This window comes from Podarcis erhardii, assembly GCF_964252035.2.
Source record: "Podarcis erhardii genome assembly, chromosome: 3".
In the NCBI taxonomy this organism is placed as follows: Eukaryota; Metazoa; Chordata; class Lepidosauria; order Squamata; family Lacertidae; genus Podarcis; species Podarcis erhardii.
In genome coordinates this window covers 38,188,636-38,202,900 of record NC_138507.1, presented here as the reverse complement: position 1 = coordinate 38,202,900, position 14,265 = coordinate 38,188,636, and the positions used below count along the sequence as shown (strand labels likewise).

General features: G+C 40.9%; 1 protein-coding gene across 50 annotated transcripts in view; it reads right to left on the bottom strand.

The window, feature by feature from the left end:
* The window catches only part of RIMS1 (regulating synaptic membrane exocytosis 1), a 241,493-nt gene that overhangs the window by 27,403 nt on the left and 199,825 nt on the right, over window positions 1-14,265 (bottom strand). For 22 of the 50 annotated variants that reach the window (XM_081856705.1, XM_081856738.1, XM_081856749.1 and 19 more), the window contains 2 exons: window positions 13,495-13,661; window positions 8,909-9,052 (listed from right to left, as the gene is read on the bottom strand). The exons of 9 other annotated variants lie outside the window; for them this stretch is intronic. In XM_081856705.1, the coding sequence (XP_081712831.1) occupies window positions 8,909-9,052; window positions 13,495-13,661 (311 nt within the window). The remainder of the gene's footprint in view (window positions 1-8,908; window positions 9,053-13,494; window positions 13,662-14,265) is intronic. 19 more of the 50 variants (XM_081856722.1, XM_081856719.1, XM_081856711.1 and 16 more) reach the window with 1 other exon arrangement.

Below are 14,265 nucleotides of genomic sequence, written 5' to 3'. Positions count from 1 at the left end.
AATTATGTGTTGTTCCTTTTTTTCCAGAGAAGCTTCTGTGCTTCATAGCATAAGCTTGCCCAAGATAGTTGGGCTGGTGGGAAGCAGCAGGAGTACAATTAATACATTCTTATTTCCTGTAGAATTTCTCATGCTAAAAGCAAAGTGTGTGTGTATATATAGATAGATAATTTTATTTGGATTTCTCATTCATTCCGCCTTTACAGCTTGAAACTGGCAATAACACTAAAAGCAAAATTAAATAAAACAAGTGGAGCCCTGCAATAAAATGTATCCCTGAGAAACATGCTACTTGAGCCTGTGGCTAAGTGATATGCAAAATAGAAGTGAGCATTAAAGACCAGAATTCCTGCTCTTACTTGGGTATTCTTCCATCTGCTTTTTTTGGGTAGCTTTTTAGAAGTTTTTGAACATTTGCAACTGCAATCTGTATGTAAGTCAATGGCACATGACTTCTGCATGAAATTGACTGCACTGCCCAAGCTTGTGTCCCAGGGACGTTATTTTGGTGTGGCTAGTGCAGCAAAAACAATGCAGGAGGCAGCAGTTATGAGTTTCCAGTCTCTGCGGCCACAGTAGGCATTGTGATTTGCCAGTGGTTTGACCCCCAGAAGCGTACTCCACTGTCTCTTGAAACAGATGGATGCCAACAACGGTTTGGGAGGAACTCTGAGAGGGTAACATAAGTAGTCTCACTCTGGTCTGAACTATAACAGCAGGGCTGCAGAGAGAAAGCAACTCTTTCAGCACAGGCCTCTAACCAGAGGCAAATTTAGGAGAGTGCAACTGGTTTGGTCACACTGGGTGCTGAGCCTCGGGGATGCTGTCGTGGACGCTGAAGCTATGATTTAGAATGGAGTGAGAGAGTTAACTACACCATGAGGTTAGTAATTACTATTCTCTGAGCCCAACACACAATGTGGGAACAAAAGCAATGGATGCCAGCAGAGGATTGTTATAAACTTCTATATCAACCTCAACATAACCTTCAGCCTGCAATAGGGGATGGCAAGACCTCTGGACCACATTGCAGGGCTCTGGTTTACCAAACAGAGACTGACCTGCAATATTCTGTGTGAACTACATTGCAAGGCTGCCATCAGTTACCCTCTTTTAGTCACAACCTCTTCCAACCTGCAATATCAGGACAGTGAAGTGCAGCTGCTTTGGAATTAGTATTAGCAGTGGCTGTGTAGTTTGTGTGTGCATATGATTCACATAAAATAACTGACTTAGAAAGAGCATGAATTCTTCTCTTTGCCACTACCTTTTGATTTTCTTAGGGGGCGGAGTTGACACACTGGAGCCCAGTAACATTCCAATCCCGGTAACATTAAAATCCTGCATTTCTCCATTGATTTCTATGGGTAGGTCCCACTTCTATCCCTGGGGACATTTTAAAATTGGTTGAATCAAGAAGTGACCCTTCCAGACATTTCCTCTGTACCCTTTCTATTCCTCTGCCCAAGTTGTTCCTTCTTAGCCTTTCAACATTCCATTCCACTGAGTTATTATGAAGCTGTTCAATCAACCATCACTCCTCTCGGCTGATAAGATTTCTCTTGCAGATATTTTTGCTGATATCTCTCCCTTGTGCATGGATCGTCTGAGCATGAGGAGACCTGAACTGGCATTAGTATTAGAAAATTGCTTATTAAAACACTCAGATACAGGGTCAGGATTCGCTATGCCCCATCTGCATAACTCTGCCTATTAAATGCTAACCCACAATTAACATGGCTTACAGCACTCAGAGAACATGTTTGTGTTTAAGCTCTGGCAAGCATTTTCCAAGAGCAGGAAGCCTAAGAGCTGTGGGGCAGTCACTATGAATATGTCTCGCTTTACAGTAGAAACATACCAGGCCAATCAGATGGTACAGTCAAAAGAACATTTGCAGATGACAAATGGGCTGTGAGGCGTTTACTCTGTGGGTTAGGTCAAAGCCAAACACTTTTTAATGCTGCAACACTGAAGTGAAGTGTCCTAGAGACTCATCTCCATCTAGAGGAAGAGTTGCCACATAAAAGGTGTTACAATAATCTGGCCTTGAGGTTAGAAAGACACATGAATGATGGGTACTAAGTCTGGCTGTAACAAAAACGATTGCAGCCTTTTCACCAGACAGCTAGTGAAAAGTGAGACTATTAACCATAGGAAACAGCTTCCAGGTACAGCAATGAATCAAAAAGTAGTTTGAGGCTGCACACCTGAAGCATCAGGGAGGGCTGAAATATCACCTCTTATGGATGTCTCTATCCCTTTGATGTCACAGTAGCTGCCAATTATCACCATCGCTATCTTCTCTGGGTTCAGCATCAACAAACTTCCCAACATCTCATATCTCACCAAGGAGAGTTAGTGGTTAAGCACTGTGATTGCAGGGCTTGGGTTGAATCAGAATGGCAGGCAGATCAAGACCCACAGACTGTTGAATTAAATGCTGAATTATGTTTTTGACACTGTGGTGTCATTTCTGTGGGACTCGAGCATTCATGAAACTGCTACTGAGTTGTTTCACACATTCTTGGCAGGAAGATGGAAAGGTCTGCTTACTTGCTCAGTTTTTCCTTGGGTCTCAACTGCAGTAGACCTCAGTAAACCAGCTTCTTCATCCAACCCATTTAAAGTGTGTATGATAGGGCTGCAGTGTGAGGTCACACAAAGACAACAAACATCTGTATGCTGATCACACAGCTGCACCTCTTGCTTAAGCCAAAATACAGGGTGCTATTCGAAGCACACTTATCTTGAAAAGTATTGCTGGGATAAGCAGAATTAGCTTGGAGGGGATGAAATCATCAGTTTAATGTCCAGATTCCTTCATATGCGATGTGAATGACACTTCCTGAAAACAACTGTACAGATCTGGTATGTGAATGACACTTCCTGAAAACAACTGTACAGATCTGAAATATTATCTAGCCTTAACCCCCACCCCTCATGTCTCTCCTAGATTTTTCAGTAAGTAAACAAATTTAGTATGCAACCACTACCATTGGCAATGACAATGTCATTTTATTTCTCTAATGAAATGACTGTTTGAAACCAAGGACAGTTTCACCGAGAACATCTTATTTCCTCTTGCATACATAAATCTGAACACCCCAAGGAACTGTCCCACATTGCCAAAGGGATAATTCTACTAGATGAAATTTTAAAGGATCAGAACATCCATTAGTACCACATATAGCTGCCCATAAGAAGGCCCTACTAAGATCAGTATGGCTTAATCCTACACGTGTATAGGACTGCAACCTTAATTTTGTAAGTATATGGAATGGGAGGACCAGCATCTTGCCAGTTATAAATTCTGCTCAATTCAAAGTGTCTATATACAACTAGGGATGGGGGGTGGGTTCATTCTGTTTCCACTTTAATGCTAACCTATCTTATCCACATTTTCCAAAACAATATTTGAATTGAAAAGCAGGCGTTCTTTGATATTTACCCTCCTCCCAGTTTTGTGTTGCAGTTCTCCAGCCAAACAATGTATACAAAATTATGTATATTAGGGGAAATTGAGCATAAAAATGCATATATTAGTTCCATATATAAATGTAACAACATATAAAATAATTGTAATAGGGGAAATTGTTTCCAAAAAATATGTGTATCAGGCAAAATTGGCTTATATGGACATGCTGTGAAATCTTGAAATAAATAGGGATGCAGAGCTGTCATTATTGATGGACTGCAGGTAAAATTAGATGATTCTGAAGAAATAATGTTACTTCATGCTGTTTTATCCCAGTATAATTTCAACTGTAGTGATTTATTTTGAAGCGAAAACCACTGAAATGACAATTAACAGAAAAAAATCCTCATTTAAGGGAAACATTTAAAGAACATGGGTATACATCACAGCCCTATAGAGGTGTTATTGTTTTGGGAGGGATGACATATAAGCACAAGGACTCCTGTCACATGTAGCACACCAAGGTTACAATGATCATTGTAAGGTGCCCTGGGAAACTATATTTCCCAGGATCCCAGGAGCCATTTTTGAAAAGATGGATTTTTAAAATAAAGTTTTTGATACGTCATAGGAATCTGCCATTTCAAGAAAGAGAGATGACAGTGCTGTTGGTTATATATAATCCCTTGTGCCTACTTAAACTATCTCTCTGCTTTAGAATTGGGTTTTTGTTTCCTGAAACTTTCGAAAGCAGCCTCTCATGCCACACTGCAAATGACTGAAAATCAGAAGACTCTTGAAAGTTGTTTGTGAAATATGGTCATCTGAAGTTCAAAAATGAAAGATAAAAACTCCCACTGGGAAGGCCCAAGCCCTTGCAACAGTCTAAAATAAATATTTGAATTCTGCCGCATGGATTTTTGTCCTGCTTGCAGGCCATGTCCTTTTCAGCAAAAGACACACACCCAAATCCGGTGGTACTTTCCGCAAGTGAGTTTTCACACAAGGAAAAACTTCTATAGTCCCTTCTCTAATCCACAGTTCCCTGGACTAATGATTTAATAATCCAAGGTCTCAAAAATTCCCTGGAGGCTTTTCAGGGAGTGCAGAGGGGCTGCCGTTAGACAGAAAAGATGAAATCCCCACCCCACGCTGCTTTGGATCCTAGATGCCAAGATTTTATATGAAAGAACTGATTTTCAAGTTAAACTTCACTACCATTTTCTTAATGCTTCACTTCAGTAGTGTGAACCCAATTAAGTGGAAGAAATTAAAAGGGCATCCTCTAATCATTAAATGGTATTAAAATTAGGCAACATACAAAAACAATATAATTAAATCACTTTGAAATTATCAAGGTCACATTTAGAAATGAAGGTCAATTATACACACACACACAAGCATAATCATATTGATGATTGCATTAATTTGATTTAATTAATGTAATAGTTTGTAACCATTTTTTGACTCTGTGGAGTTGTACGTTAAATGATCACAAAACTGAAAGTAAATGTAATTAAGCAATTTCATAGATACTTAACAGCTACTTTCTACAGAAACTCACCTATGTACTCTATGAAAATACATCTTACTCCGTAATCAAGGTAGTCACAATCGCCTCTGAAATAGTAAATTTTAGTGCGCTTTTTCAGGAGTGTTCATCTTTTAGCAAGAGAAATCTTTGTTCAGTAGCAGGCCAACTCCTATTCCAAATAGTAAGGAATCAACAGCATCTTAATAATCCAGGATCTTCCTTGCTGTCAATATATAGCGTTTAATGACTCTAGTCTTTAGGCAGACTCACACTGACTTGTGACAGAGCTAGTTGGAATGCTTCTGCCTTCTCTGTCAAATACAGAATCACATACTAATTCTGAGCCCCTATGGAGTTCTTTACAAGGAGATTGCTCATGAATGCTAATAACTTGAGAGCATGTAGCACTCCTGGACTAAAGGAAAAGATAATCACTTCCCTTTAATGAGGAACATAATATTTCTAAAAATAAACTACCCACTGTTATTCAAAGTGTGCCACACTGAAGTGCGACCTCAGATCATCTACTGTTGGCCATTCTCTCAGCAGTACAAAAACTCTGGAGCTAGGACAAATAATCAGCCAGGCAAGGTTGTGGTTCTCTGCAAATATGCTTGCTGATAAGCCCCATTCAAGTCAGCAGAAGCTATTTCTGAGTAAACATGCATTGTCTTAGAATGTAACTATGATGTAAAACCAAACTGAATGCTTCGGTAGACTAAATGTGATATGATTCACAAAAGCTTGCCGTCTGTCGATTCCGACACTTGCCATTGCATTCATGTGTACAACTCTAACGATTCATAGAATCATAGAATCATAGAGTTGGAAGAGACCACAAGGGCCATCAAGTCCAACCCCCTGCCAAGCAGGATTCAAGTGTTGGGTGTCTAATAATAAAATCTTCTCATTAGTAGGTGCTCAGTCTTGTTGGTCTAGGGACGGAGGGAGCAACTTGAGATCAGCACCATGGACCAGTGTACCAAATACGTATGGCATATTCTGAGCTGGTGACCTACATTCACGGTAATGAACATGGCAGATGCCAAATGATGATAAGCAACCTGCTGCTCATAAGACAATATGATGATGATGATGATGATGAAGAAATTGTTGGCTTCACATGTGGAATCATATAATTTGTAGAGTTAAAAGGGATCCCAAGGGTCATCTGACTAGATGCAATCTCCTGCAATGTATTGTTGACTGATACATTAATGGTATCGTAAGTGTCTGAGCAGAGGCACTCAACTTTGCTGTGGGCAGAGCAGTCCTCCATGACCCTGCAAACTACCCACTTCTCGAACTTATCTTTGGGCAAAAAGATTCCACTGAGCATATGGACTGATAATATGGACAGGTTAGCTAGTACCAGATTGGCTCCCCTGTTGCCTCTGCACTGTGCCAGCCTCCTCATCGCCTTGCCTCGCCTCTCTCCATCCCATTAAGCAACAGTGACCCAGCTGCTGGAAAGCTAAAATAGTGCCTCCCCTCTCCCCTCCGCAAACTGCTTCTGCAATCATCTCTAGATAGTGAGTACTATTTAAACTACACATTGTAGTGCTTTTAGAAACGCACTTTCCGCTTTAATTACTAGTGGGGAAAATCCATTTGTATGAATATGAGGCAAAAGAAAAGTCTGCAATATGGGAAATGTTAACAGTTTCTTGTTAGTAAGAAAGAGTGCATAGTAAAACCCCAATTTATGCACGTCTCTAATGAGATGCAAAGGCAGAATTTGATGATGAGCCATGGAAAAATCTGCAGCCTGCCAGACACATGCTTTGTGATAACCGGAGCTAAGTCATCCTTTTATGTCTCAAAAGCAAGCCTGAACATCTAGGCGACAACCACTGCAAATTATCTTGCTGACCTTAAACAGAAGGTGAACCCAAAAGTAAATTACCCTAAGCATTCCTTTAGTTTAGTTTTAGGAGAACAAAACTTGGGCAGCAGCAAAATGCCTGTAGAAGGATGCTGCATTTCTGAGCTGTTTTCATGTCTTCAGTTTCCAAACAGGATAAGGAGCACCAAGGAGTCAAGTTTCCGAATGAGTTATCCTGCATGTAAATGCACTGGGCATAGAAATGGGGGAAAGGATAATCCAGGACCCCCAAAGTGTGCAGAAAAATTGTGTTTGGCTTAAAAGGGGTGGGAAGTCACAATGGGTGTACAGGTGAAAGCCCCCTGCTACTGGGGCTGGCAGTTAGGCTGAAAGAAAGCCAGAGATTTTGCTCCAAGCTGGAATCTAGTCACATATTTAAAAAGCTGTGCTGTGAAAATGCATTTTTAAAAAAATGTTTTGGAAAATATATTGGATTTGACATAACTCACCATTGCCATCCAGTGTCGCATTTGTATAATGCACTTTATAACACACTTAAAACATTTTATTTGCAGCTCATAGCTGAGTTCTAGGATTCCTCCAGCCTAGGGCCCAAAGCTACCTCTTTCTAAGAGGGTGATTACCAGATTACATCCCCGCCTTCTCTCTCCTGCAAACTGTGCCAGGGCCTCACAACTCTACACTCATAATTTTCTAGTATTTTTTTTTTTAATGCAATGGAATTCTAGCATTTTTCCTAGTTACAGTCATAGCATCTGATGCTGGTCATTAATCCCAACCAGCCATGTTGCAAATTATATGTGTACATGCAAGGAAATAGCCTGGGATCATTCATAAAAGAAATACGAACTTAATTTCTGAACCAGCTCATCTGTATCCTTGCAATAAAATCTATTCTCTAAAATCAGTCACCTGGTGAAAAGATAGAGAAGCATCATCTTACAGTGCAGTCCTAAACTTGTCTACTCAGAAGTAAGTTCCACCTAGTTCAGTAGGTCTTACTCCCAGGAAACTGGGTGCAGGGTTACAGCTTCAAGTACTAAGGCTGCTGCTGCTATGTGCTGACTTTAAAGTAGCCACTTCACCACTAAACTGAATGCAAACACTGTCACTGTCCATTAATGCACTGGGTGTTGTTGTTTTTTACAGGCCCTGTTTATATAACAATAAGGAATGGAAAAACCCCCACCACCATTCTAGGAAAGGGGGGCAAGAGAGAGAACAGGTGAGAGGAAGATTGTACACTAGATGCCAGGAGCATCAGGGCATTGGGCTCACAGAACTTGCCAAATCAAAAGATGGCAGCTGAATATGTTTTACTTTTAATTTGCCTCATGCAATGAACTTTCTTCTGTCCCTCTTAACCCAAGTGACACCAATACCAGCCTTGTTGTATCATAGGATTGCAATCTCCACTGTCTGGGGCTTGCTTCACTGGCCTGGAATCAGTTACTTCTGAATTTTTCCGTTATGAGATGGTATTTGAAGGAAAGAGAATGGACCTTTTCAAAAAATAATAATACAGTTCTGCAGGAATCAATTGCACTATAGTTCCCAAAGGCAAAACATGAGGGGAGCAAAAGGATCATCTGAATTCACTCAGTGGGCCACAGGAAGGATAAAGGCAAAATGACTAGCGGCTACTATTTGGGCTCAAGAAAAATGAACATTCATTTCAATCGCTACAAAAGCTCATGTTAACATAGTTTTACTTTCCAAAGTAGTTCAGATTATACTTTTTATTAAGCAAAAGTGTGGGAATGACACTTGTAAAACAATACAGATGGAATAGTGAAAGGGCAGCTAACCTTTCTGTGTGGATAAGACTTATGTTTTTGTCTCTTATGACCTTGTAGAATTTCCCCCTGAAATTTAGGATACCTAGATGTAATTGTAACTGAAAGCGACCACTATGAATTCAAAATTGTTGACCAGGAGGAAAATCAGGACACATCACACAATGAAGATCTCTTCTCCTTGCTCTTATTTGAGATAATAACCAATCACGTCATAGGCTAGGACATCTAAAGTATTAAATACTCCTACAATTAAAATAGCAAGGACGAGGATTGAGGGAATAAATATACAAGGGAAGGAAGCTAACTTTTACCTCACATCAGCAACAGTATGCCTTCTCCTTTTCTTTTCTTCCATATTCATTTTTTTTCCTCTGTGCCCCGTCTCGCCATCTAATTCCCATGATATCCTTCTTTCTTTTTTGCCATCACTTTTGCAGCTCTCTAGGGACTTTGACCTTTTCCATAGTCAAAACATGCAGGCATGCAAAATTAAAATGTAAATAACTCAAAATAAAAATAAGGAACTACAGGCACTAGCTCTACATTCACACATGATTTTAGAGCACTACAAAGCAAGCAAGAAAAAAAGAAACAACCAACTTTGGATTTTAAAAAACAAACAAACCCAAATTCAACTTAAACAATAACATAGACCCCAGCTGGCTAATTCTAAGAAGGCAATTATTTTCTGTTTCAGGGTTTCATTCTATGAGAACTGATCTATTATTGCTGTGCAATGTTCTTCACCTTTAACAATTAACTGAACAAGAACCCCTCAATTAAGCCATGAAGGAGCGTCTCCACCCCCATCGTTCAGCCCGGACACTGAGATCCAGCGCCGAGAGCCTTCTGGCAGTTCCCTCATTGCGAGAAGTAAGGTTACAGGGAACCAGGCAGAGGGCCTTCTCGGTAGTGGCGCCTGCCCTGTGGAATGCCCTCCCAACAGATGTCAAAGCAATAAACAACTATTTTACTTTTAAAAGACAACTGAAGGCAGCCCTGTTTAGGGAAGTTTTTAGTGTCTGATGCTGTACTGTTTTTAATATTCAGTTGGAAGCTGCCCAGAGTGGCTGCGGAAACCCAGCCAGATGGGCGGGGTATAAATAATAAATTATTATTATTATTATTCAGCCTGTCCTGCTGAACAGGGACAATTCAAACACACTTACATTTCTCAGAAGCAGACCAAGAATCACAAATCTGAAGCTACTGGTTGCTTTGTATGTGTTTTTCTCTCTTTTTTTAAAGTTAACAGCTCACTATCAGCTGTGCTAACTTTGCTATCCTTACAGATATGAACTTTTGAGATTGCAAAGTTAGGTGAGTCTGCTAGGAATTCATTAACTAAAACCATTTTAAAATTATAACTCCGTAACAATAATGAATGCCTGATCTTTGCAGGACTATTGATTTTCTGTGAGTCACATATTTATTGAAAAAAATGTAAAAACCTTGAGAAGTAATTAAATATGCAAAATGTTCTATTTTTTTAAAAAAAAGGCAGGGAAGAGTGAAATGTCCATTCTGTATTACAACTTTTTTCAAGACTTATTCAACCTCTTTCCTATCCTGAAGAAGAATACTGCAAGTAAACTCTATAACACTTTTATTAGGTTTCTAAAAAGGAACGAAATATACCCTTTGATCTTATAATCACTTAAGTAGTCCAAGCTATGAATTACACTCCACATTCACATGATTGATGCATACGAAACCTTAGTGTGTGAGGGAAGGGCCTTAGCTCAATGGCAGAACATCTGCCTGGAATACTGAAGGTTTCAGGTTCAACCCCCTGAAATATTCAGGTTAGGCTGCTGCCTGAAAACCTGGAGTGATTGTCAAGCAGTATACACAATACTGAGGACCACTGGTCTGCTTCCATATAAGGCAGCATCCTATGCTTCTGTGCTCTGAAGTAAGCGAGATGCAGACTTCAGGGAAATAGGCTGCTATCATTTATAAAAATTGATGGGGTGAAACACCTGAGGAACTACCGTAGTTTGGCCACATAGCACTACTGCATTGAACAGGCTTATGGACCATCCTAAATTTACAGGCTGCTGCAACTGAATGGATGGATCACTGCTATAAAGAAGAGACAGGCTGGGAGATGGTTGGCCTTATCTACCTAGTACTCGCTGAAGTCATATCAGTTACAATATGTATGCTAACGTACTGCTATATAACTCAAGGCAATTTTCTCAGCTGTTTGAGTTCTGTCAACAGGCATGTACATTTTAACAGGAAAATCTAAACTCATGAAAATTCGGCTCAGCTCTACCAAGAGTCTCCCTCCCCAAATTTGAGGCAGAAGGTAGCAGTGGAAGGAAAATAGTCTCTTTGCTTCCCTTCCCCAGTGGAACACACAAAGACAGGTTACCTATAGCCATTGCCACTTGCTGGAGACCCAAGAGCTCCCTGTACCTTGCAGTTACCAAAATTTGCATGTTGCTGAGCTTCTCTAATGTTGCTGAAACCTAGAGGTCATCAGATTTATTTATTTTTTCCATATTTATGTAAAGGTAAATGGACCCCTGACCATTAGGTCCAGTCGTGACTGACTCTGGGGTTGCGGCGCTCATCTCGCTTTACTGTCCGAGGGAGCCGGCCTACAGCTTCCAGGTCATGTGGCCAGCATGACTAAGCCGCTTCTGGCAAACCAGAGCAGCACACAGAAGCACCGCTTACCTTCCCACCGGAGTGGTACCTATTTATCTACTTGCACTTTGATGTGCTTTTGAACTGCTAGGTGGGCAGGAGCTGGGACCGGGCAACGGAGCTCATCCCGTCGCAGGGATTCGAACTGCCTACCTTCTGATTGGCAAGTCCTAGGCTCTGTGGTTTAACCCACAGTGCCACCTGCGTCCCATATTTATATATCTGCCCTCTAAAATGAGTTTTGGGACAGCTCACAAAGGGGGGGGGGGAAGCTGCAAGCTTTCAATAAACTGCTATCACCTCCCATCACACACTCCATGGCAGTGATACTGCAGGAGCTGTTAGCTCAAAGGCATAGGACAGCCCTTCCCAACATGGTACGCTCTAGATGTTTTGGACTATGACTTTAATCAGCCTCAGCCAGCATGGCTAATGGTTAGGGATGATGGGAGTTGTAGTCCCCATCACGTCGAGGTTGCTTGGTGTTGGACATTATGCTATTAATTAATACTAACTTATAGCTGTGCTATAATGCACGCTTGGAAATAATGGGCATGTTGGGCATTGAAACCCTAAATAAAGAGGAAACTTTGCTACTGGCGTAAATTTGGGGATGACAGAGCTCTGTTTTTTAAATGAACTCATTGCAGCTAAAGTGGAAGGCATGGCCAGATCATGCTGCAAATCTAAAAACTGAGCCAACTGGTCAACTTTTGTCAGAGATGGGATTTCAGCCTATCCCATCAGATTGCTCAAGTTTTCAGGTAACATTCAGTCTCTACTCGCACCTGATCCCCCCCCCCAAAAAAAAGAAAAACCAAAGACCATTTTGTCATTAAAAAGAGCCAGAGGGTGGGATTTTTTTGGAATGCTTTCAATATGTTCTGAGATAATGATTTGCAATTGCTGCTACCTGGAAAATCTCTGAGAAGCTGGTAAAGCTAGGAGATAGAAGGCCACAATCTTAATTAATGTTGAATAAATGTTAGAGTGTTGACAATATATTTTGTAATAACAACAAAACATTTAGCTTCATGTTAAAAGCAAAACAACAGCATGTTAACCTGAACTTATGATGCTCCTAAAATGACAGGGGAACTAGGAAGTAACAAAGCAAAAGGATTTTGACCCTACAATTGTTTTTTTAATTTCATAAAAATTTATATACCATTCAATTGTAGAAAAAAACACAAAGCAGTGGCAAATATATGGCACGCAGAACAAAATGTATACTTGTTGCAACTATTATTCTACAAATATAACTGTTGGAGGATCCCAGGCAACTGAATACATTGCTTCTGTTCAATCCATCCTTTTCAACCACTACTATGGGAGCACAAAAAGGAAGACAGCTTAGGACACCTTTAAATGTTACCCTGGTCACATAGGACATTCTTTTTTCCATGCCTGGCTCCAGTGCAGATGGGATAATGTTTGAAAGAACCAGCCTCAAACATTATCCCATCTGCACAGGAGCCAGGCATGGAAAAAAGAACCCCATCCCACCAACTCTCTGCTAGTGTGGTTGGATCATTTAAGGACTACTTCAACCACATGGCAGCCACTCACAGGAAAGTGGGTCCCATGCAACCATGGTTAGATTTAAAGGTCTACAAAGACACATCAAGAAAAGGGCACTATCTAAGAAGTTTGTACTGCATGTGCACAAACATTCCATAGGGTTAACTGGCTGCAATACAAAAAACAAACAAGCAAACAAAAATCTTGCCTTGTGGGACTATAGGGCCCCATTGATTATGTTATGAGGAAAGGCTTGAAATTTTAATGAAATATATGGAATGCCTTTCAAAGAAAATGTTGATATTTCAAAAGCAATCCTGAAACTTTGATTTCCATATCAGTTCAGAGGTGAAGTCCACTGAATTCAATGGGGCTTACTCCCCGGTAAAGTGTGTTTTTGGCTTGCAGCCTTGGTTTCATAAAGCCTTTGAGACTGCAAGCTCCTATACCCAACAGTATTTAATTTCCTCTTCATAATAAATGATTGTATGACTATGGCTTTCCAATAAATGATTCTGTTAAAGTTCTGGGTTTCAAGCTGACCCACTATTGATATCTGCTCAGATTTTGTTTTGCTGCTTCAGCAGTCATAATCCAAAGTTTGAGTTTCCTTTTTTCCTCTGCCCCCCCCCCCCCGCAACTAGCAATTGCTGTTTGTATATGCGTGTAAAGAACCGACTATTTGAAATATCCATATATGTCTACATTGCAAACTCACCTGATTCTGCCCCTCGGGCGCTCTGATTGCTCTGACATAAAGCTTGTGCTGCTGAGACGTGAGGCACTGCTGGCACGGGAAATGGCTGACACATCACTGACATCACTATCTGATGATTTGGCAGAGACGTTATCACAACTTCTGTACTGATCTGCTTGTATGTTATACTAAAGAGTTAAAAGAGAAAGTGTGAGTTCTCTTGACACAGTGTGAGGGAGGGAAAAGCTTCATGGTGTTACAAATCATTATATTGTTGTGACACCGGTAAACTCCAGAAAATTTCTATTATTATTATTATTATTATTATTGAAAGAAACCCCCAAAAGAACAACAGCAATGTCTTATTTTGCCAGACCAGTACAGGGAACACTGGCGGAGGAAGAGGATTGCGGGGGGAGTGCACCGCCCCTGGCAGCGCGATCCTGGTGGGGTGCCATTGTGGCTGCTCCACCGCCTGCACTGGGCGCCACGCCCCTGCGGGCGGCATGCCACGCCCCCAGCATGCGCACCACGCCCCCAGGACGCACATCAGCCCCACCCCCGCCTGCTCTCCGCCCCCAGAGCATGAAGCTCCACCACTGACAGGGAATAGTTCTCAGAATATAACAAATGGCTCAGGGGCCAGTTTTCCTCAATAATAATAATAATAATAATAATAAATGGCCTCGTTTATAAATGATTTCAGTTCTAAGTAGTTCTATACCAGCCTTCCCAAACCTGATGTGCTCCAGCTTCTTTGGACTACAATTCCCATCAGCCCCATCATGGCTA